General features: G+C 33.8%; 3 protein-coding genes across 5 annotated transcripts; all 3 read left to right on the top strand.

Moving 5' to 3' along the window:
- The first annotated feature begins 853 nt into the window (after window positions 1–853).
- LOC108370409 (putative nuclease HARBI1) lies at window positions 854–3351 on the top strand. Of its 2 annotated transcripts, none has more exons than XM_017625753.1 (5): window positions 854–1156; window positions 1236–1568; window positions 1627–1771; window positions 1844–2385; window positions 2474–2539. In XM_017625753.1, the coding sequence occupies exons 1-4, from the start codon at window positions 929–931 to the stop codon at window positions 2206–2208; spliced, it is 1071 nt and encodes a 356-aa protein (XP_017481242.1). In that variant the 5' UTR covers window positions 854–928; the 3' UTR covers window positions 2209–2385; window positions 2474–2539. The 2 variants fall into 2 exon arrangements, with proteins under 2 accessions (XP_017481242.1, XP_017481234.1); XM_017625745.1 differs by having other exon boundaries at window positions 855–1156; window positions 2469–3351.
- A 2524-nt stretch (window positions 3352–5875) lies between these two features.
- Window positions 5876–14447, top strand: dah (discontinuous actin hexagon). The gene is made up of 9 exons (XM_017625737.1): window positions 5876–6477; window positions 6528–6747; window positions 6813–7062; window positions 11218–11505; window positions 12764–12977; window positions 13107–13200; window positions 13337–13454; window positions 13510–13645; window positions 13717–14447. Exons 1-9 carry the CDS (start codon window positions 6273–6275, stop codon window positions 14049–14051), a joined length of 1860 nt encoding a protein of 619 aa, XP_017481226.1. The 5' UTR covers window positions 5876–6272; the 3' UTR covers window positions 14052–14447.
- Window positions 14448–20958: 6511 nt separating this feature from the next.
- Window positions 20959–22071, top strand: LOC108370320 (histone H1-like). Of its 2 annotated transcripts, none has more exons than XM_017625642.1 (2): window positions 20959–21612; window positions 21728–22071. In XM_017625642.1, the coding sequence occupies exons 1-2, from the start codon at window positions 21220–21222 to the stop codon at window positions 22040–22042; spliced, it is 708 nt and encodes a 235-aa protein (XP_017481131.1). In that variant the 5' UTR covers window positions 20959–21219; the 3' UTR covers window positions 22043–22071. The 2 variants fall into 2 exon arrangements, with proteins under 2 accessions (XP_017481131.1, XP_017481138.1); XM_017625649.1 differs by having other exon boundaries at window positions 20961–21699; window positions 21815–22071.
- The last annotated feature ends 846 nt before the right edge of the window (window positions 22072–22917 follow it).

Raw genomic sequence — 22917 nt, 5'->3', positions numbered from 1 at the left:
ACATCGCAATGTTAATTGGACCATATTTTTTATATGAATTGTGGTTAATTTTGGAGTACTCTTTGGTCCTTAGGGAGTACTCTTTACACGCATGCATGGAGTAGTCGCGATTTTTGCAGGGAATTACTCATTGAGAAACTGCAACCAGTTATTTAAGACTAAAATCTGATTTACGATGTTTGGTATTAAAAACGAGTGGGAATGACCAAAACAAACGACGAACATAGTCAGTAATGCCAAATAAATTAATAATGCCCTTAAGGGCATTAGTTCACTCGGTAAAAGATTACCGTTTGCAACTTTTTTGTCACTGTTTTTGTCACAGTCACGGATGAAAATCACTGTGACTGCAAAGTCACAGTCACAAATAACGTTGCTCCTCAAAAGTCACGAGATCGCCCATCTTTACTCTGTCAGCTAAATTCTTTCAATTTTCTCATTCTTCTTCCTGATAACTATCTGCTAGAAAAGAAAAGAAACAAAGCCAGTATTGATCGACACTCGGTACCGATTTAAAAAGTATCCAATACTTTCGATACTCGGTACCGAAATGTTGAAATTTCTAACGTGCACAACAGCCAAAAAACAAATTAATAAAATAAAAGCAAAAAGTAGGGGATCCTCGCCTTGAAATAGCCGAACGTAGGGACTAATAGAGGCTTAAATACCGAGTAAAACTATAATTGTGTATACATTTTCCATATAGGTTATAGTATGGCAGTTATCCCATAGAAAATCAGAATGGGAGTTTCTCTGTAAGTTAGGTTAAGCTCATATTTATGCATACTACCCATTACGGCGAAAGTTTGATGTATCGAATCGGTATCGGGTACCTAAAAGGAAGTATTGGGTACCGACATTTTTTTAAGTATTGGGTACAGAATATTGTACCTACAATTCAGCCCACTACTAGAAATAATTAAAAAAAATGGCCTTTGAATACTTAGCTTATGTGTTATCGCGTGACGAAGAGGTAGAAAACCCTTCAGCGGTGGAGCAGCGCTTGCTTCGAGACGTGGATAATCCTTTTCATTTGGCTGCAACAGAGTTTCAGAAATTGTTCCGGTTAACTCCGGACTTGGCTGAAAACCTTGTTGCTCAGCTTGATGGTCAACTGAGAGGTACGAGAATAACGGCGATATCGACCGAGAAACAGGTAATAAGTATAAATAACAATAAATATATGCGTACTTGTACATAGTATGTAATTTTAAACATTGCTTTTATTTCTCAAGGTTTTGGCTGCTTTGCGATTCTTCGCAACTGGTTGTTATCAACGGCCCGTAGGAGAGGAATGGGGAATATCCATGAGTCAATCATCTGTAAGCCGTAGTATACACCGAGTAACGGATGCAATCAACTATTCTATGTTTTGTGCAAAAGTGAGGTTCCCAATGACTCAAATTGAGCGGCAGTCTGCAAAAGAAACGTTTGCTTCTTCACTCTCATCTTTTGTGGAAGGTACCATAGGAGCTATCGATTGCACGCATATATCAATTTTGAGGCCGAAATGTTATGAGGAAGGTTACGTCAACCACTTCGGCTACCATTCAATCAACGTGCAAATGGTAAGAAAAAATGCCCATCATAAATTTAATAAAAATAAGTTGCTGTTTTAACTTATAGATATGTGATCCAAACCTAAAAATTTTAAATGTAAATGCAAAATATCCGGGGGCGCACCACAACTCATACATATGGAGTTCCTCCGCAGTGCGAAGGGTTATGGAACGAAGTTTTCAAAATGGAAACTCTAACATGTTCTTAATAGGTTAGTTCTTTAACTCATTGACAAGTGCAAAATATAATATGGTTAAATGAAAATTTTTTTAAATATACATAGGTGATTCTGAATACCTTTTGGAGCCGTGGCTGATGACCCCTCTTGCACATAAACCCAAAGGAAGTCCGCAATTCCGTTACAACGAAGCATTGTGTAAAGCTCACAAACCAGTGGAAAGACTTTTTGGCATATTTAAGGGAACTTGGCGATGCTTATCGCAAAAGAGGACTCTTTTATATGATCCTGGATTCACTGGAAAAGTGGTTAATGCGTGCGCTGTTTTGCATAATATGGGTTTAGGCGAACAAATACATGAGCCCGAGGAAGAGGAACCAAGAACAGATAGCATTTATATAAGCCAAGGTGCACCATCTTCAACAGCCAAGCGTGTACAAGACCGAATAATTGCAAATTTTTTTACCTAAATAATTTTAATCCAAGTGGGTTTTGGATTATTAGTGGTATTCACTAAATTGAGCTAGCGACCTGGCACTCTGGCAAAAGAACAGATTAGCTCCAGCAACGGTCATTGCTCAGTTTGGTGTCCAAACGCGTCACACTAAGAGCAAGGGCAAAAACAAAAAACAAGAAACGTATGTATTGTAAGTATTTTATTTTTACAAGCTTTAATTTAGTTTCACCTGTGTAATCAAATTTTGCAATCAATTTTAAACTTCATACTTAGCTCAGAACTCCATCACAATGCCATATGGAAAATGAGTTAATCCTCTAGGTGGCGCAGGTGTCGAGATATTTGAAAAACTCGTATTAATGGTGCGAGTTCATATTTGGACCGTATATTACATACATAAAAATGAATATGTAACTCGTAACAAATTTGGACCGACAGATGGCGTAAGAGCCGAGATTTTGGGAGAATCCTTATTTATGGTCGATTTGTTTTATATTTAAAAGATATTTTACTGAAATGGAAAGAAATTACTACAAAAAATTGTCCCCGTTAGTGCGTGACTGGATTTTTCTCTTTCTATTAACTACTAATAAAAACTTGTCCTAGAAATATATTTTTGAAATTACTTGTTACAAAACTTTATATACATTAAAAAATTTAATTACAACCACTTCAGTGGGCCAATTCTCGTTCTGTGAAAACGTGAAGTTAAAACATTTTTCATCACTTCACATAAAATTACGATTCTGTTTTCAAAGGGAAATAAATTATGGGTCCATTACGGATTGCAACCATTACAAATGGAAACTGGCAACTGAAGGCTGGAAACTGAGTTGCTATATTGGCAACTGCATTTTTGTGGTTGGCGCAAAAATTTTGATTTCTTGTTTCAACTGTTTCTTCAGCTTATTTACATTAGTCTTTACGTTGATGTTGCCAAAGCGAACTATTTTTCTTTTGCTCCAATCTTTAGAGCACTTAAGGAGTATAATAATAAAAACTTTGGATATTGATTTTTCCTTGCCTAGATCTATATCTTAAGTCCGTTCTTGATTCTTTTTATTGTTAATTTGTTGTCTAATAATGTATAAATTATATTTGGAATGTATTTGTTTATCTGTACCCAAAACTCTTGTGTTATCTAGACTGAAATAAACATAATAATAATAATAAAAGATGTAGCTACAAAAAAAGTCTTAGTTACTGGTTCTTTCAAATTGTATTACCTTCAACTTTATAGAACTTACCTATAGTTGCTATTCATAATATACATTTTCATTTCAGTGGCGTTGCCCATCGGCAACCCAACTGCGGTTGCGTTGCCATCCACAATCGACCCATTCATTTGTCAAAAAGTTTTCAATGTGAAAACTTTTTTAACAAAATTTTGCGGCTGTGAAAAAAAAGTTGGGCTTAAAATGATATAACGAAATGATGAAGTGGACAAATTAAATTATCACTGACATTAAATTTTTAACTTCACAATTTCATAGAACGAGAATTGGCCCCCAGTATTTAACTTGTGTATACAACCGGATCCGGCCCGGGTCGTACGGGAAAGAACCTAAAAGCAATCGAAACAGTTGATTTGTTGATTCCGGGCACGAAATGTGGGATTTCGCGTTCGTCACGCTCTCGGCACGTTTTGACACTTGTGAGAGAGACTTATTTTTACTCTCTAATTACAGAAACAGCTCAAAAAGCGTGTGGAACAAAGCTATTAAGCGGGGAATACACGAACATTGTGTGCGTTTTTCCTGCATTTATAGTCTGTTCCAATAGCAGTCCGGTTTACAGGATTTAGTCAGAACTTACAGGAAGTCGTTCCTATTGACATAAAACCTGTAAGTGGGAACACTTTTGAGAGCGTAACTGAGCAACTGTTCCTAGTCAGAAGTTACAGGATTTAGTCCGGAGTTTTTTTCCTGTAAGTTCATGAAAAGTGTCAAACGATCAGCTGATTTACATGTGCAAACAAAAACAGAAAGCGGTGAAAGCAAAGAACCTTATATTTGTTAAAAAATGGAAGTAAACAACGAAATATTTGAATATGTATAGATTTTAATAATTATTTAGTGATATTTCAGCCAAATCAGTGTAGTACCAATGACATGTAAACAAACCGTCTGACGTTTTTACAGGAAATAGTGCTTTTTGCGTTCCCGAGCACTTCTGCATCTGTTCTTCTTTTACTCTCACTTGAGTGAGTAAAATTGTAATGTGACAGTTCCACAGGTTTTAGTCCGAAGTTCAAAGGAACAGACTAAATTATAGTCTGTTCCAATAGCAGTCCGGTTTACAGGATTTAGTCAGAACTTACAGGAAGTCGTTCCTATTGACACAAAACCTGTAAGTGGGAACACATTTGAGAGAGTAAATGAGCAACTGTTCCTAGTCAGAAGTTACAGGATTTAGTCCGGAGATTTTTTTCCTGTAAGTTCATGAAAAGTGTCAAACGATCAGCTGATTTACATGTGCAAACAAAAACAGAAAGCGGTGAAAGCAAAGAAGCTTATATTTGTTAAAAAATGGAAGTAAACAACGAAATATTTGAATATGTATAGATTTTAATAATTATTTAGTGATATTTCAGCCAAATCAGTGTAGTACCAATGACATGTAAACAAACCGTCTGACGTTTTTACAGGAAATAGTGCTTTTTGCGTTCCTATGCACTTCTGCATCTGTTCTCCTTTTACTCTCATTTGAGAGCGTAAAATTGTAGTTTGACAGTTCCACAGGTTTTAGTCCGAAGTTCAAAGGAACAGACTATTATTTAGTGATATTACAGCCAAATCAGTGTTGTACCAATGACATGTAAACAAACCGAATGACATTTTTACAGAAAATAGTGCTTTTTGCGTTCCCGTGCACTTCTGCATCTGTTCTCCTTTTACTCTCACTTGGGAGAGTAAAACTGTAGTTTGACAGTTCCACAGGTTTTAGTCCGAAGTTCAAAGGAACATACTATTAAAATGCAACATTTAGCACTTTCGAACATATGTTTTCGAAGATCGTTCATGCTATCGCATTTAGCAAATGTACATTTACGCGAGTTCGAGATCGCATGGTTTTGATAAACGGCCGTGTTCTAGTCGCTTATTCAGATCCGTATCTATTACGATAAATTCCCACGCAGCAGATAATGTTCAAAAAACCCTACTGAAAAGGAAAAGATAAATTTTAAACCAAAAATGCAATACAAAAACTTGAATTGTTTTAACCATAACCGAACATTTGTTTGTGTATATATTCATTTGTCGGTGCTGTCAATTAAAATTTCCTCACTTAATTAGGAAACAAAACAAACAGAATTGATCACAAATTGATCCAGATTTCTATCAGCATCACATCGATATTGAATTTTCTTAACTTTTCTTTATCCAAATAATGTAAAATAATAAATGAAATCTCGATCGGCGATCACTGAAACGCAGTTAGCCACTGTATACTCAAAAATGCAATGTGGCCACTTTTTCTCATTAAACCATGATCGAATCGTGGAAATTTTGGAAGATCACAGGGTTGCTTTTAGCATTTAGATTCTTAATGCAAAAATGGAGTTGCATTTAGGTGACGAATTTAGTATGGATAAATGTACATTTAGAGTAGCATTTAGAGCTAAATGCGCTAAATGTGCTTTAACGCGTAAGCAAATACAGCCTATAACATGAACGCTCTTCGAAAACATATGCTGCATTTTATATGCAGCAAAAACGCTGCATTAGTAGAAGGTGGAGACGTGGATTTAAGAACATGCTGTGCAAAAATGGGGTTGGCAAGGTAATTTCAAAACCCAAGTCGCAAACCTTTTACAATACTGCCAACCAAACGCGACAACGTTTTAAAAATTACAATTTTGTTTGAAACCGACCGGGAGCCGCGAAGAGCTTTGTTTTATTTATAGCGAAGAGTGTGTAAAAATTTAATAATTTATGGATTTCAGCTTGCAACCTACACCGAACAAACCATCTTAGAATTACAACCTGGCATATGCGGCCCTAATTCCTAGGATACAGCCACGAATCCAGAATACAAGAAAAAAATTATTTTTTTGTCAAAAAAACATTTTTGAGAATGAATGCAGTAGCATTATTTGTGCAACCGCAATCCACAAATGAATTGCCAGACAGCTGTTATAGAGACCCAAAACAAATTCGGACTTGCGATTACACGAAAATATCAAGTATTATATCCTTTGTGCAGGATGAGCATGCTGCGTACAAATTCACCGTTTATCGTTGCGCTTCTAAGGTGCTGAGCATACAAAAACTACTGTTTAGTAAGTGGGTCATAAAAAAAACGGCAGTTAACTAATATTTTATACCTTAGCTGCCGACATACCATATAAGCTTGTACAAGCTTTAATGGATCGATACAAAATACTTGACGTAGATGCCAATTTCATGGTACCACCGTTTCAATTGACAACATTTATTCATGATCTTTACTATGCTTGCGAGACTCTGGGACATTTTAGTAAATCAGCAACATATCGTATTGAAACTGCTACAAGTGTTTTAGCAACTTTCTTTTGGAATATATTCGACCCGTAAGATTTACAATAGTTTATATCATGATACGGTAGTTACCTATAAATCCTAACTACTGTTTCAGAAATCGTCGTCACTCTATTTCGGCGTTGGAAATCAAGGTTATGTTCCTGTTGCTTTGCAAACATTATATTACTTTGGAATGGAGTGTTGAATTTTATAACTTGTTGCATGATAAAAAAACTAGATGCATATCGAAGAAGAACTTTGAATATTTGTTAGATATCTTAATAAAAGCCTTCAGTTACATAGGGGAAGAAAATGCATATGGTGGTCAAAATAAAAATCTGGTAATGGATCAGTGTTTCGCCAAGGTAATTTTTATATAAAAGCTACTTGATATAATATACGCGTAGAAAGGTAAATAAATTTGATAGAAGATGTACAGTGTGACCTTGGGGTATTATTCCCTCAGAGCTTATCACAAAGCCTCGTCCAGACCTGGTGCTCTAATGAAACCAAGCCCTTTCAGTTCGTAAATGCAACCACAGTTTTAACTAAACACTTCTACTAATAAAATATAGCTCGTAGAAATTTTTAATATCGAAACCTGGTTCAAATTCATCATTTAACCGTGTGTACTCAATTATAGTTTAGAAATAAAAGGGCCTTTTTTGCATTAATGCATTTACGAACTGACTCGTAGTCTTCCACAACCCTCCCCTATGTTTGTCTTCTTGCACTCTAAAAGGAGATGCAATGGGGTTTCTGCTGCCATGTCACAGTAACGATAGGACTCGATTGTTCGTATGGGCCCGCAGCTTGCAATGACCCGGTAGCAGAGCTGCTGAAAATCTTAAGTTTGTCTTTTGGAGGGGATTAGACTAAGGACATTGATACTCTAAGGACCAGTTTTTCAGTGCATGGTTATATCTGACAGGCTTAAACTTACTTTGAAGGCCCTAGCTTAGCTGGTTTAAACTAAAATTAGCCAAACATTTGTCAGCCACCTGTTAAATATGAACGCAGCTTACGCGATCTACGTTTAAACTGGCACTGAAACCTGGCCCTAATTCGATACCACAGTCTAGGATCCAGTTATACTCGTTCCCGCGAAACGCAATGGGCCATATGACGACATTAGCCGGAAAAAAATCTAAGTGGAATTTTGATGTTTTGATAATTCCAACTTGTTAAGAAATGTCCAATTACATAAAAAGAATTATACTTAGGCGTTTTAAAGCCCATTTTAGTAGTTTATGTGTATGTCAAATATGATGTTTTGAAACTTTGTTTTCTAAAAATTACGCAAATCAAATAAACATTTTTAAAATGTGGCGTGTTGTTTATCACAGTGGTGTACCAGAACGCTGAAAAGAATGCATTTGGGATAGAAAACGATGCTCTTTTTTATGAAATAAAAACAATTAATATGTGAGGAGGGACGTAGCTGGAGTAATGTGTAAAAATTATGCGTTTTTCGTCAAAAAATAACAAAGTCGAACTTTTTTGGACAATCGTAAACACTGTACTGTCATGTACTTTTCTTGAAATTTTTTGTGAGACTCCAGGATTCCTACTTTTAGTTACTGTTTAAGCCAGACTTTGCACGACCTTGCAACAATGTCAAATTCCATATTATATCAAGCAGAGTCTGTACGAAAAAATGGTCATAGTTGCGACTGATGAAGCAGATGAAAGTTCACACTCCGACAGTGACATTTCGCAGACATAACTCAAAAAAAAAAATATATAAAAAAAAAACAAATATGTAGTTATAAGTTATATATTCATTAAAATATAATTGAATATATTAAACAATTCAAACTTGAATTAGTGGGTCCTTTACAGTGTAAATCTTTAAAATTAATTTGGGAAGGTTAAAAACTATATTTCCAACTTCTACATAAACTCCTCTCTCTTCATCAGAAATCGGTAGAAGTTAAGAAAGTACCTCGAAGGTGTTCACACGGGTTTTGTCAGAACTGGGCCAAAAATCAATATCTTTGCCTCACACGTTTGGGTACCAAGTATTCAAAAGTTGAAGCAAATGTGACCATAAATATGATTCTTTAGGATAGCTCTCAATCCCTGAGCCCCCTATCGGAGGAAAAATCCTTCTATAAACCTTTCCACAAAATACCAATCATTCATTGCGATTTTGAAATCTGGGAGAAAATTCTTCCCAATTGAATGATTATTGCCATTTTCTGATTTGTAGATGTAGGCGTATCCATAACCTTATCATAAGTAGTTGTAGTGATAAGCGATATGGAAATTGCATTTTGTATGGGAGGTGCCACATCCCCATTTCCAATACAAACCACTTTTCGCCATAAGTACGTCAGCAAAAGCGGTTCCATAGATCAGCGATATTTGAAATTCGGTTTGTATAGGAGATGCCACGCTCCCTTTTCCAAAACCTCCCATTTTTCGCCATAAGTACGGTATTGTTAACATATTCGTACGCTTATGGAGTAACATAAATCTCTTAAAAATAGAAGTTACTGAAAAACAAGATTACATTTATGTTGCAACCCAAGGGTACTATGTTGAAGAAAAATATAAGCAGGCTCGAAACTTTGGTGTGGAAAATATCCGTTCAAAACTAGGTGATAACGTACGCGACAAAAAAAAAGAAGTGGTTTTAAGGCTCACATACATATATGCGAAAGTGTGCGAATCATGGGAGTGGTTATTTTTTATTAAAAAAAACAACGTATGCGACAGATTTTTCCCCATACAATATTTTTACTAGTAACACATACTAAATTAAATTTGAATTTTTTTTTTTCAGTTCTCTCCACCGTTTCGCGTTTTCAAAACCTTTTTCCGCCATCTGAACACGAAATTTAAAGTTATAAAGCCGTTTGAATTCATTTTCTTGCATTTTCTGTTTACATTTCCGTGGAAAGACCCATATGTAGCTGTTTCAAAATTCAGGATGTTAGCATAAGCGGTTCCAGTGATAAGCGATATGAGAATTTCAGTTTGTATTGGAAGTGCCACGCCCCCTTTTCCAATACCTAACATTTTTCGCTGTAAGTAGGGTATTTACAATTTATGCATCCGTGCCAAGTTTCAGTTCCCCAGCGTGATTGGTTTTATAGATACATCAGTTTTCACATTTTAGTCTGTACGTCAGATGCCACGCCCCCTGTATAATGGGGTTAACATTTCTGGATTAGAGGAAGTTATATCCTTTCAAGAAAACGGTGCCCTCAAAAAAGGGGGTTTAAAATTTTAGTGTGGCGTATTTATATATAGATACCTTCAATATACCGTTTTTGCTACAAACCCTCATCAAAGGACCTCTGGTGTCATCTAATCGATCCTTGATCAAGGTAAATTTTTGTATGGGGNAACATATTCGTACGCTTATGGAGTAACATAAATCTCTTAAAAATAGAAGTTACTGAAAAACAAGATTACATTTATGTTGCAACCCAAGGGTACTATGTTGAAGAAAAATATAAGCAGGCTCGAAACTTTGGTGTGGAAAATATCCGTTCAAAACTAGGTGATAACGTACGCGACAAAAAAAAAGAAGTGGTTTTAAGGCTCACATACATATATGCGAAAGTGTGCGAATCATGGGAGTGGTTATTTTTTATTAAAAAAAACAACGTATGCGACAGATTTTTCCCCATACAATATTTTTACTAGTAACACATACTAAATTAAATTTGAATTTTTTTTTTTCAGTTCTCTCCACCGTTTCGCGTTTTCAAAACCTTTTTCCGCCATCTGAACACGAAATTTAAAGTTATAAAGCCGTTTGAATTCATTTTCTTGCATTTTCTGTTTACATTTCCGTGGAAAGACCCATATGTAGCTGTTTCAAAATTCAGGATGTTAGCATAAGCGGTTCCAGTGATAAGCGATATGAGAATTTCAGTTTGTATTGGAAGTGCCACGCCCCCTTTTCCAATACCTAACATTTTTCGCTGTAAGTAGGGTATTTACAATTTATGCATCCGTGCCAAGTTTCAGTTCCCCAGCGTGATTGGTTTTATAGATACATCAGTTTTCACATTTTAGTCTGTACGTCAGATGCCACGCCCCCTGTATAATGGGGTTAACATTTCTGGATTAGAGGAAGTTATATCCTTTCAAGAAAACGGTGCCCTCAAAAAAGGGGGTTTAAAATTTTAGTGTGGCGTATTTATATATAGATACCTTCAATATACCGTTTTTGCTACAAACCCTCATCAAAGGACCTCTGGTGTCATCTAATCGATCCTTGATCAAGGTAAATTTTTGTATGGGGACTTTTTACAACAAATCTAAGCATCTGAAGCAATAAAATATTTTTTTCCGGCTAACTTGTATGAGGCGGCCCACTGTGCGACGGTCGGGTCTACGTAACGGGAACGACCCAGATTTATATCTGGCCAAGGACTGTCACTCCAGCAACACTCCCCAAAAACTGTTTGGGGAATCTGTTTGCTATTACAACAACAACAACATCGAGTTATACTAAATCTTGAACAAACAAAAGTAAAACTAATAAAAAGTTTATTTTTCAGTATCCAAATTCATACGGCTTAACCGAGCCGCAATTCAAAAACTTATGGAATGATAAGCATACACGTTTCAGTATTTACACCAATCTAATAAAGTTAATCAAGCGTATGCAAGACACCGAAAAATTAATACACAGCAACATTTGTGCAGCTTGCTGTACCCAGATCATTGGGATTCGTTTTAAATGCAGGACGTGCCATAATTTGTCGCTGTGTTTTTCCTGTTTCGCTACCGGATATGTAGTAAACAAACATGATGCCAGGCATCGAATGTACGAAGTGTTCACAGAGGTAATACTTGATATTTATTTTATTGAAGGAGTTAACCTTTAACTATTGGATGTTTATGAGGCGTTCCATACCAAAACGGATGGGGTTCACACTTCATGTGTTTGATTTGTTAAAATTTTTAGGGTTGATGCGTAAACATAAATGATAAATAAATATGAAATTTGAGCTTGATTAATACATTTTTAAAAACTTTACATCACAAAACAAAACAAATCCTTTTAATAGTTCTCGAGAACGGGGCCAAAAAATTCAAAATTCTCTATGAAAAAAAAAAATATTAAAAAATTTTTTTTTTTCTTGAAAATCTTTTCACATACAAATTTTTTTATAAAAATATGCCATCTCAAAAAAAATTGAAAAAATCACAATGGTAGCACTGAGTATTGCTCAATATTTAAGTATAGTATTATGGGGTGCACTCTACAATAATTTGAGTTATGATTTTTTTTACACCGAAGTTGAGTAAAATGAGTACATTACAAATTTACAAATTTTTAAATTTTTTTTAGAACTTTTTCGAGTACGCAGTCCTGTAGCACATTCAATTTTAGAATAACAAAGTTCAAGTTTTAAGCTAATGCAAAATTGCCTTGATTTTTAATATTTTTTTATACTGACGGCTTTTTGTACTTTTTTCTTATGGAAGAAAATGCGCAAAACCGTTTTCAAACCAAATTAGCGTCAGTTTTGCAAAATTTAATGGGCTACAAAACTGCATACTCAAAAAAATTCTAAAAAAAAAATTAAAAAATTTGTAAGTTTTTTAAATTCATTTTAGTCAACTTCGGTGTAAAAAAATCATGACTCAAGTTATTGTAGAGTGCACCCAATAATACTATACTTAAATATTGCGCATTACACCGAGCTACTCTTGTAATTTTTTTAAATTTTTATTGAGATGGCATATTTTCAAGAACTATTTTTCTTTTATCAAAAAATTTTTATGTGAAAAATTTTTTAAGAAAAAAAGTTTTTAAATATTTTTTTTCATAGAATTTTGATGTGTGTATGTGTGATTTTTTTTTCAAATTTTTTCCTCACCCCGTTCTCGAGATATTTGGAAAACTATTAAATCGATTTGCCTTTGTTTTTGTGCTGTAAAGTTCTTAAAAATGTATTAATCAAGCTCAAATTTCATATTTATTTATTATTTATGTTCATGCATCAACCCTAAAAATTTGAAACAAATCAAACACATGAAGTGTGAACAGCGTCCGTTTTGGTATGGAACGCCCCTTATATATTTTCTTTCTTTAAGGATGAACCAGCAAAACGAATATCAAATTTCTTTTCTAAAATTTGCAATATTTTTAAAATGGAAAAGCAAACACAAGAAGATACGAGGGGCTTTTGCAATACAAATGAATCTGCGATTGTTGACGACACGGAAGTGGAAATGATAACAACTGAGAGTACACTTGCCACTGAAGCAAAAACCACGGATATTGATGCCAGAGCTGATACAATTGAAAGTAATAGCGAAAAACAATATATTACATATTTGGTAGTGAGGTGGAGTTGAATAATTCCCTATGGGGGAATCTAGACTCAATTTGTGATGCTTTTTTATATTTTCAACTAATTTTACTATTTTTTCTCAGCTTCCATTGCAGGTCTCTCCACTAGCGCCTCAACTGCTTCAAATGTGTCTGAACATTTACAATCTATTATCGACAGACTAGTACAACAGAATTTGTAAGTAAATTACTTACATCTATTGACGTGTATCGTGTTCGAAATGCTAGATACAAATTATGTCCGATTTCTGGGGCCAAGTTCTTTAAAATAGCTATTTATTGTACGGTAATAGGTTGTTTTTTTGTCATTTTAGGAAACTTGAGAAACAAATCAAATACGTAAAGGTAGCCAGCAATCAAGAAATTGCTAATTTTCTACAATCACATCAGCAGTTCTTAATTGGCATTATCAATGAAATGAGAAGATTTTCGGTATGCGAAAATAGTGTTCTAGTTCTTTACTTTGGGCTCACTTTTTCTCTTTTAGCAAATATCAAAGTCTTTAAGTTCATATCCCACATCAAGCACGCCGAATCGTTCGATTTCTGAGAAAACACAAACACAAGGAAACGCAATTGCAGCAGACAACTTTTGCGAGGAGGGCAGTACTTTAACGCATTCGAGTAAGTAATCCGATGCGGATGCGAAATTTTCGCGTTATTCTTATTACAATAATTAACCTGCGCTCTTTCAGTAAATGGCGCCGATTTAAATCGTAGTTATTTGGATGCAAACAAATCGGATGCTTCAGTTAATGACCTTAGTACATGGTTTAATCAGCTAAGAGCCTCTGCTTCACTCCAAATGTCAATTGGCTTCGAGACATTACCAAAAATTGAGGGCGGTTTGGAAATAGTAGATTTACGAGACACCGATATGATAAATTTCAAGGTGCTATTAAATAAAGTTAAAGAGATTGTGGAGGACTCCTTTAGTGATAATACTGAACTGGCAGCGGCTACACAGAACCTGGAAAATGTTTTAGATAGTATTGTTAGAAATGAGGAGAGACGGAGAAGTAGCTCCTGAGAAGGCTTTGGATAGCGTAGACCTTTTTTGGCATTCAAAACTTCATCAACCAAAAGCTGACGAGTGTGTTCGTTTGTAAACAAATATAAGTTAATAGTAAAAATGCTGTTATTGATCAAATGTAAAAAACTTTCACAAATGTGTGAAAATATATTGGTAATTGCAATTTTTAACATTTTTGCAGTTTACGATCGCACGAACTTGTAACGAAGGTAGTTCGTAGTTTTAAAAACATATTTTAAAACTGCATTGTATATATTAAAACAAATGACAATTTAATTAATTGAAACTCTATATTAACATTGATATACACCGTAGTATTTTCAAAAATACATATGTACATCGGTTTTTAAAATTGCGCTCAATAAATATTTTTCGAAACCTTTTTTCGATCTCTGTACACTTCATTTGCATTAATACTTATCAAAGTAGAACGTTTATGAAAAAAAAATTTAAAGAGCTGCCTGGATTTTAAAATAACTCGCAATTTCGTAAGAGCGACAAGCTAAATAACATGGAGTATAAGTAATACTCGTCTATTTTTTTCGGACAAAAAACTGTATATTACTGCATTCACATTTACTTTCATACAAAGTTACTCGGGCAGTTTCTGCAATTCACTTCCGACAATTTCGACAAATGGTTTTGTATGCAAGACAAGTTATTTTTAGCAAAAAAAAACCGACTTTAACTCTCATATAAAAAAAAAATATATATATATCTCATGATCCACTGATCGGCTCTTAACCAGATTAGTATGGGACCACCTCTGAGACACTACCTTTCCGATGCAAAATTATCGAAATCGGTTGACGTGGTCCAAAGTTATGCGGTAACATAAAAAAAAAATATTCCGAAGAACTGATAACCTCCTCCTTTTTTGGAAGTCGGTTAAAAATACATATTAACACGGCCGGCAAAATAGAAAAAAAACATAAATCAACGTGATTCTTGGCCTTGCACCTTGTTATTAATAAGCTACCAAACTGCATACTTAAAATTTTTCTAAAAATGATATGCAAATTTGTTGTGAATTTTTTTCTTTAATTTCTGTACAAAGTTTGAAATGCCGATTTATTTATATGGTGTAAAGTATTATATAATGAACTAGACTTCCACAGTTGCCACTGGTGGTTCATTTGGCAATTTATTTTCTGCTTGGTACATTTTCCCCTGATTTGGCATTTTATATAATTGAATAGTTTTGGATAAGAAAAACCTTTTTAAAATACAAATTAATTATATCGGAATGAATAAGATATTTTTCTCTTAATTATTTGTGATATCACATGGTGACGCATTCAAAAACAAGAGAATCTCCTCCAAACACCTATCATTGATCCAAAAAAATTTAATAAATATAGCTACAAATGTAGCTTTAACCCAGCAAACATTGAGGTTAGTTATCGATTAGAGAATGATTGGAGAACTAGCCACATTCTCCAATCTCAAACGTTAGAGAACGACTCGAAAAACTATCGAGAATCATAGTGATCTCAACAAAAATGGGACATAGTTCTCGACTCGAGAAAATCTTAATTCTCTAATCGAATTCTATTGTTGATCTCTAATAGGATTCGAATGTGAATTTCAAACTGCAATTTTGCTTTATTAAATAAAACGCTTTGTTTGCAAAATTTTTATTAAATGTATTCGCAATAAAATAATAATGAATTAATTGAACTTAAAAATAATTATNTGGGACCACCTCTGAGACACTACCTTTCCGATGCAAAATTATCGAAATCGGTTGACGTGGTCCAAAGTTATGCGGTAACATAAAAAAAAAATATTCCGAAGAACTGATAACCTCCTCCTTTTTTGGAAGTCGGTTAAAAATACATATTAACACGGCCGGCAAAATAGAAAAAAAACATAAATCAACGTGATTCTTGGCCTTGCACCTTGTTATTAATAAGCTACCAAACTGCATACTTAAAATTTTTCTAAAAATGATATGCAAATTTGTTGTGAATTTTTTTCTTTAATTTCTGTACAAAGTTTGAAATGCCGATTTATTTATATGGTGTAAAGTATTATATAATGAACTAGACTTCCACAGTTGCCACTGGTGGTTCATTTGGCAATTTATTTTCTGCTTGGTACATTTTCCCCTGATTTGGCATTTTATATAATTGAATAGTTTTGGATAAGAAAAACCTTTTTAAAATACAAATTAATTATATCGGAATGAATAAGATATTTTTCTCTTAATTATTTGTGATATCACATGGTGACGCATTCAAAAACAAGAGAATCTCCTCCAAACACCTATCATTGATCCAAAAAAATTTAATAAATATAGCTACAAATGTAGCTTTAACCCAGCAAACATTGAGGTTAGTTATCGATTAGAGAATGATTGGAGAACTAGCCACATTCTCCAATCTCAAACGTTAGAGAACGACTCGAAAAACTATCGAGAATCATAGTGATCTCAACAAAAATGGGACATAGTTCTCGACTCGAGAAAATCTTAATTCTCTAATCGAATTCTATTGTTGATCTCTAATAGGATTCGAATGTGAATTTCAAACTGCAATTTTGCTTTATTAAATAAAACGCTTTGTTTGCAAAATTTTTATTAAATGTATTCGCAATAAAATAATAATGAATTAATTGAACTTAAAAATAATTATTGATTCATTTATTTGGAATATTGCTTATTTACATTTATTTGAATTTGCGTTGTTTCTCTAATGGTTCTCGAATCGAATTGTAATGTAGTTCTCTAACTTTGTCATCGACTCGAGAACGATTCGAGAATTACCCTAGTTATCTAATGTAGAAATCCAAATTTCTCTAACGTAAGAGACAGTGTGTGCTGGGAAAATTATAAAATTTTCATTTCAACAATCAACCTACCAAAACCGACAACTTCGGCAAAGAAAACAATTCAGCATGCTGCATTTTAATCTTTTTTGGTATATTTAAAGGAAAATTATGGTACAAACGAAAAATGTCATACGGCAACCATAGTCAGCACACACTAAAGTAAACAAACTGGAGATTAATTGTAAATTAACGAAAAATAAACTCAACAGACGTTGTGTTTAATAAATTTACTCACTTTTTCGTTGTATACANAAAATACAAATTAATTATATCGGAATGAATAAGATATTTTTCTCTTAATTATTTGTGATATCACATGGTGACGCATTCAAAAACAAGAGAATCTCCTCCAAACACCTATCATTGATCCAAAAAAATTTAATAAATATAGCTACAAATGTAGCTTTAACCCAGCAAACATTGAGGTTAGTTATCGATTAGAGAATGATTGGAGAACTAGCCACATTCTCCAATCTCAAACGTTAGAGAACGACTCGAAAAACTATCGAGAATCATAGTGATCTCAACAAAAATGGGACATAGTTCTCGACTCGAGAAAATCTTAATTCTCTAATCGAATTCTATTGTTGATCTCTAATAGGATTCGAATGTGAATTTCAAACTGCAATTTTGCTTTATTAAATAAAACGCTTTGTTTGCAAAATTTTTATTAAATGTATTCGCAATAAAATAATAATGAATTAATTGAACTTAAAAATAATTATTGATTCATTTATTTGGAATATTGCTTATTTACATTTATTTGAATTTGCGTTGTTTCTCTAATGGTTCTCGAATCGAATTGTAATGTAGTTCTCTAACTTTGTCATCGACTCGAGAACGATTCGAGAATTACCCTAGTTATCTAATGTAGAAATCCAAATTTCTCTAACGTAAGAGACAGTGTGTGCTGGGAAAATTATAAAATTTTCATTTCAACAATCAACCTACCAAAACCGACAACTTCGGCAAAGAAAACAATTCAGCATGCTGCATTTTAATCTTTTTTGGTATATTTAAAGGAAAATTATGGTACAAACGAAAAATGTCATACGGCAACCATAGTCAGCACACACTAAAGTAAACAAACTGGAGATTAATTGTAAATTAACGAAAAATAAACTCAACAGACGTTGTGTTTAATAAATTTACTCACTTTTTCGTTGTATACAAGCATTAATAATACAATTTGCAATAAATAACTCAAAAAGGCCATATTTTCTTTTGTTTATTTACAAACATGGTTTTGTGATCTGCTGATTTTCTTACTTGCAAGTTTTCGCTGGTAAAAATTTGTCAAGCAGAAATTTGTAGCTCTCTATCACATTTTGCTCTCTCAACTTCCCCTACTTTGCAAGTTTTTTGGGTACGAGAACGCAAAACCAGTAAAAGTTTTCTGAAACGTTTGATAGTTTTGGGCATGATACAAAAAAGAAGGTAGTTTCATTACTACTATTTTTTGATTATAAAGCAGATTTTTGACATTTCTCCAGAAGTAAACATTAAGCATAGCTTTGCCACATTGACATTTTTTGAGAGGGGAGAATTTCTTTTAAATATTTGGAATTTAATAAAAGAGTAAAATTTACATAAAAAATAGCAAGTTGATGTGTTTAATAATCAAATTTGAACGTTTTTCTCAAGCGTTGAAAAGATCCTTTGAATAATATCGATGTGCAGAGATGAAGAAATAAAATAAAATCCAGTTTTGAAACATTTATAATAACTTAATTTATTAAAAAGCTTTTTTTCATTTTATTTTAAACAAAATAAATATATTTACATAACAAAACTGTTAGATATTTCGTCATTAAAGCATAGTCCGAAACCAGTCTTCGGAGAAGTTCGAATGGTCTCATTTCCCTCACTATTAAAGGAGCCGAAATTCTGAATTCTCCCGAAGTGAAGAATCTAGAAGTAACTCTGTTTAAATAAACAACTCCAAAGTATCCCTATGTGTGCTCGGTACATATTTTGCCACACCACTTGATCCAATGTAAGCAAAATACAGNGGAGGTAGTTTAAGTAAACAACTCCAAAGTATCCCTATGTGTGCTCGGTACATTTTTTTGCCACACCACTTGATTTGCAAAAGTGCAGTGCCATTAAGGTAAAATATCTTTAAATTTATGCCAAAATCTTCGCTTTAATATCTGTATGTACATGCAAATGCATCCATACGTATGTACATATATGTATGTACATACACATGCATAAATGTGGATATTATAAATAGATAGTAGTTGTTGTTGCTTTCACATGCTTTAGCCATTTATTCAATATTAATTCACATATCCTCGCCTCGGTAAAATATTGTCGTAAGCGTCATACGTACATGCGTAACATACGACAATCTTTTACCCAGGCGACGATATGTATAAGACTTTAGGCAAGCAAAATTTGCCAACGACCATACCACGCTGAATACATCGGTTCTCGTCCGATCACCGAAATTAAGCAGCGTCGGGCGCGGTTAGTACTTAGATGGGGGACCGCTTGGGAACACCGCGTGTTGTGTTGGCCTTCAAACAATTTTAAAAAAAATTTTTTTTTTTGTAATTTTATTTTATACTTTTTTCNATTTTTTTTTTGGAACATTTTATTTTATACTTTTTTCTTTTTATTTTATTTTATTTTTTAATATTTTCCATTTCTGATTGAGAACATATCGCTCATTTACAAATGCTGGGTTAAGTACGCAGAAATTATCGCCACCTCTTTTCCTTTTTTTTGTTTTTTAAGAAAATTTGATGCCTAATTTTACAGAACATTTAAAGTATAAGCCACTATTTTTTTTAATTTTCAATAGCTAATATAGGTTTTACAGAACATTTTTTATANTTGGAACATTTTATTTTATACTTTTTTCTTTTTATTTTATTTTATTTTTTAATATTTTCCATTTCTGATTGAGAACATATCGCTCATTTACAAATGCTGGGTTAAGTACGCAGAAATTATCGCCACCTCTTTTCCTTTTTTTTGTTTTTTAAGAAAATTTGATGCCTAATTTTACAGAACATTTAAAGTATAAGCCACTATTTTTTTTTAATTTTCAATAGCTAATATAGTTTTTACAGAACAATTTTTATGAAATCATTTTGTCGTATGTTACATTTTCCCATTAAACGATAGCGAGCTGTATCACATACGCAAATCATACACGCAGCAAGTAAGCAAAAGGTAGAAATTGTTGAAAAAATAGATTTTAATGCACGTCAGAAATAAGTGAATGAATAAAAATCAAAAAATAATTCAACAATTTGTGCCATAGCACATACGACTATCTGTTGTGTAGGATTGGTGTGATTTTATCGTATGTTTCATACAATTTGTCATACAAGACAATCTTTTGAGAGGTAATAAAATTCATTAAACTGAATAAAAATTTGTCGTATGTAGATTAAATTTCTCGTCACATGCAACAAAATGTTGACCGGGCAAACTTGAAAATACGACCAATTTTTACTGAATATCTTAGAGAATAATTGAGATATAGGAAAAATTATAACACCAATCGAAAAATATTAGTTTATAATATAAAACTGCGTTTTGAATGAACAATCCGTTAAAATGGCGCTTACGACAAACTTTTACCCAGGTAACGATGTGTATTTATCGAATGAGGAGAGCATTCTTAATTAAAAACTTGGTAACAAATCTTTTTATATTAATTTATAATCGCTTAAATTCATTTCAATAAGTAAATGCTCGATCTTAACTAATATTTTGACTTTATTCATGCAATGAATTGAAGCCACATAGAATTGTACCAGTGATATCATTGAGATATTTGAAAAATTATTTCAGACATAATATTTTATTAAATATTTCATATAAAACATTTAATGGATAGATAATTTGATATATTTCAAGTTTCTAATAAAATTAGTCGCCTCATTTTTAAGGCTTTACAAAAAACTTAATTTAATTGGCGAAATTGTGATTTTTCGATTACAAAGTTTGGATTAAAATACCCGCTACAACAAAGATATTCATCTTATTTCAATTTACGTTATATTTTATTGAAACAACATATTTAAGCTATCGTTATGTATCAAATTTTAATTCATAAATTCCTTACATGATTTTTAATTAATTTAATTCATCTCAAAATTTCTCATACACAAATGCCAAATAGTACTGAATCCTACAAATTTTTAACTCATCTCTTCGCCTCGCTTCTCACAATTTTTATGGACTAACACTTTTAATAATAGCTACGTGTTTGAAAAAACAAATTTCATATCAGTGCGTTATAGTGCCCAAATAAATACATAAATAAAGTGTGTGTTATTAAATAAAGAAAAACAAAAAACAAGAATTTTTAAAAATGTCTGATTCAGCTGCTGTTGCTAACGTTAGTTCTCCGGTGGCCGCTTCTGCGGCTGTCGCCGAAAAGAAAGTTGCTGCTAAAAAGGCAGCTAAACCCAAAAAACCATCGGCTGCTCCTACCCATCCACCAACTCAACAAATGGTCGACGCATCGATTAAGAGTTTAAAGGAACGTGGCGGCTCATCACTTTTGGCAATTAAGAAATACATTAGTGCCACATATAAGTGCGATGCTCAAAAATTGGCACCATTCATCAAGCGTTATTTGAAATCTGCCGTTTCCAGTGGAAAATTGATTCAAACCAAAGGAAAAGGTGCGTCTGGTTCATTCAAATTATCAGCTTCGGCCTCAAAATCCAGTGAGGGAAAAGTAAAGCCAAAAGCAGAGAAGGCCAAGGCCAAAAAGAAGACGGCTACTGGTGCGGCATCAAAGAAAAAGGCGGTAAGTGGTGCCAAAAAGGCGGCTGGTGAGAAAAAGGTGAAGAAAGCCGTTNAAAGCAGAGAAGGCCAAGGCCAAAAAGAAGACGGCTACTGGTGCGGCATCAAAGAAAAAGGCGGTAAGTGGTGCCAAAAAGGCGGCTGGTGAGAAAAAGGTGAAAAAAGCCGTCGCTAGCAAGAAAACAGCTGAAAAGAAGAAAAGTGAAAAAGCCAAGGCGAAAGATGCAAAAAAGACTGGTGCAGTGAAAGCAAAGCCAGCCAAAGCTAAATCAGCTGCCGCCAAACCAAAGGCAGCAAAAGCAAAATCGGCCGCTGCCAAGCCAAAGAAAGCTGCCGCTAGTAAAAAACCAGCTGCAAAAAAGGCAACAGCTGCTAAGAAGTAAATTTGCTTACGGAATCCATATGTGTGAAACAAACTTAAAAAGCCCTTTTCAGGGCTACAAAATCTATTACGTTATATTTTATTGAAACAACATATTTAAGCTATCGTTATGTATCAAATTTTAATTCATAAATTCCTTACATGATTTTTAATTAATTTAATTCATCTCAAAATTTCTCATACACAAATGCCAAATAGTACTGAATCCTACAAATTTTTAACTCATCTCTTCGCCTCGCTTCTCACAATTTTTATGGACTAACACTTTTAATAATAGCTACGTGTTTGAAAAAACAAATTTCATATCAGTGCGTTATAGTGCCCAAATAAATACATAAATAAAGTGCGTGTTATTAAATAAAGAAAGAAAAAAAATAAGAATTTTTAAAAATGTCCGATTCAGCTGCTGTTACTAATGTTAGTTCTCCGGTGGCCGCTTCTGCGACTGTCGCTGAAAAGAAAGTTGCTGCTAAAAAGGCAGCTAAACCCAAAAAACCATCGGCTGCTCCTACCCATCCACCAACTCAACAAATGGTCGACGCATCGATTAAGAGTTTAAAGGAACGTGGCGGCTCATCACTTTTGGCAATTAAGAAATACATTAGTGCCACATATAAGTGCGATGCTCAAAAATTGGCACCATTCATCAAGCGTTATTTGAAATCTGCCGTTTCCAGTGGAAAATTGATTCAAACCAAAGGAAAAGGTGCGTCTGGTTCATTCAAATTATCAGCTTCGGCCTCAAAATCCAGTGAGGGAAAAGTAAAGCCAAAAGCAGAGAAGGCCAAGGCCAAAAAGAAGACGGCTACTGGTGCGGCATCAAAGAAAAAGGCGGTAAGTGGTGCCAAAAAGGCGGCTGGTGAGAAAAAGGTGAAA

This window comes from Rhagoletis zephyria, unplaced genomic scaffold (assembly GCF_001687245.7).
Source record: "Rhagoletis zephyria isolate East Lansing unplaced genomic scaffold, Rhagoletis_zephyria_1.1 Rzeph_scaffold_00061, whole genome shotgun sequence".
NCBI lineage: Eukaryota > Metazoa > Arthropoda > Insecta > Diptera > Tephritidae > Rhagoletis > Rhagoletis zephyria.
This window is presented reverse-complemented; position numbering and strand designations above follow the sequence as displayed.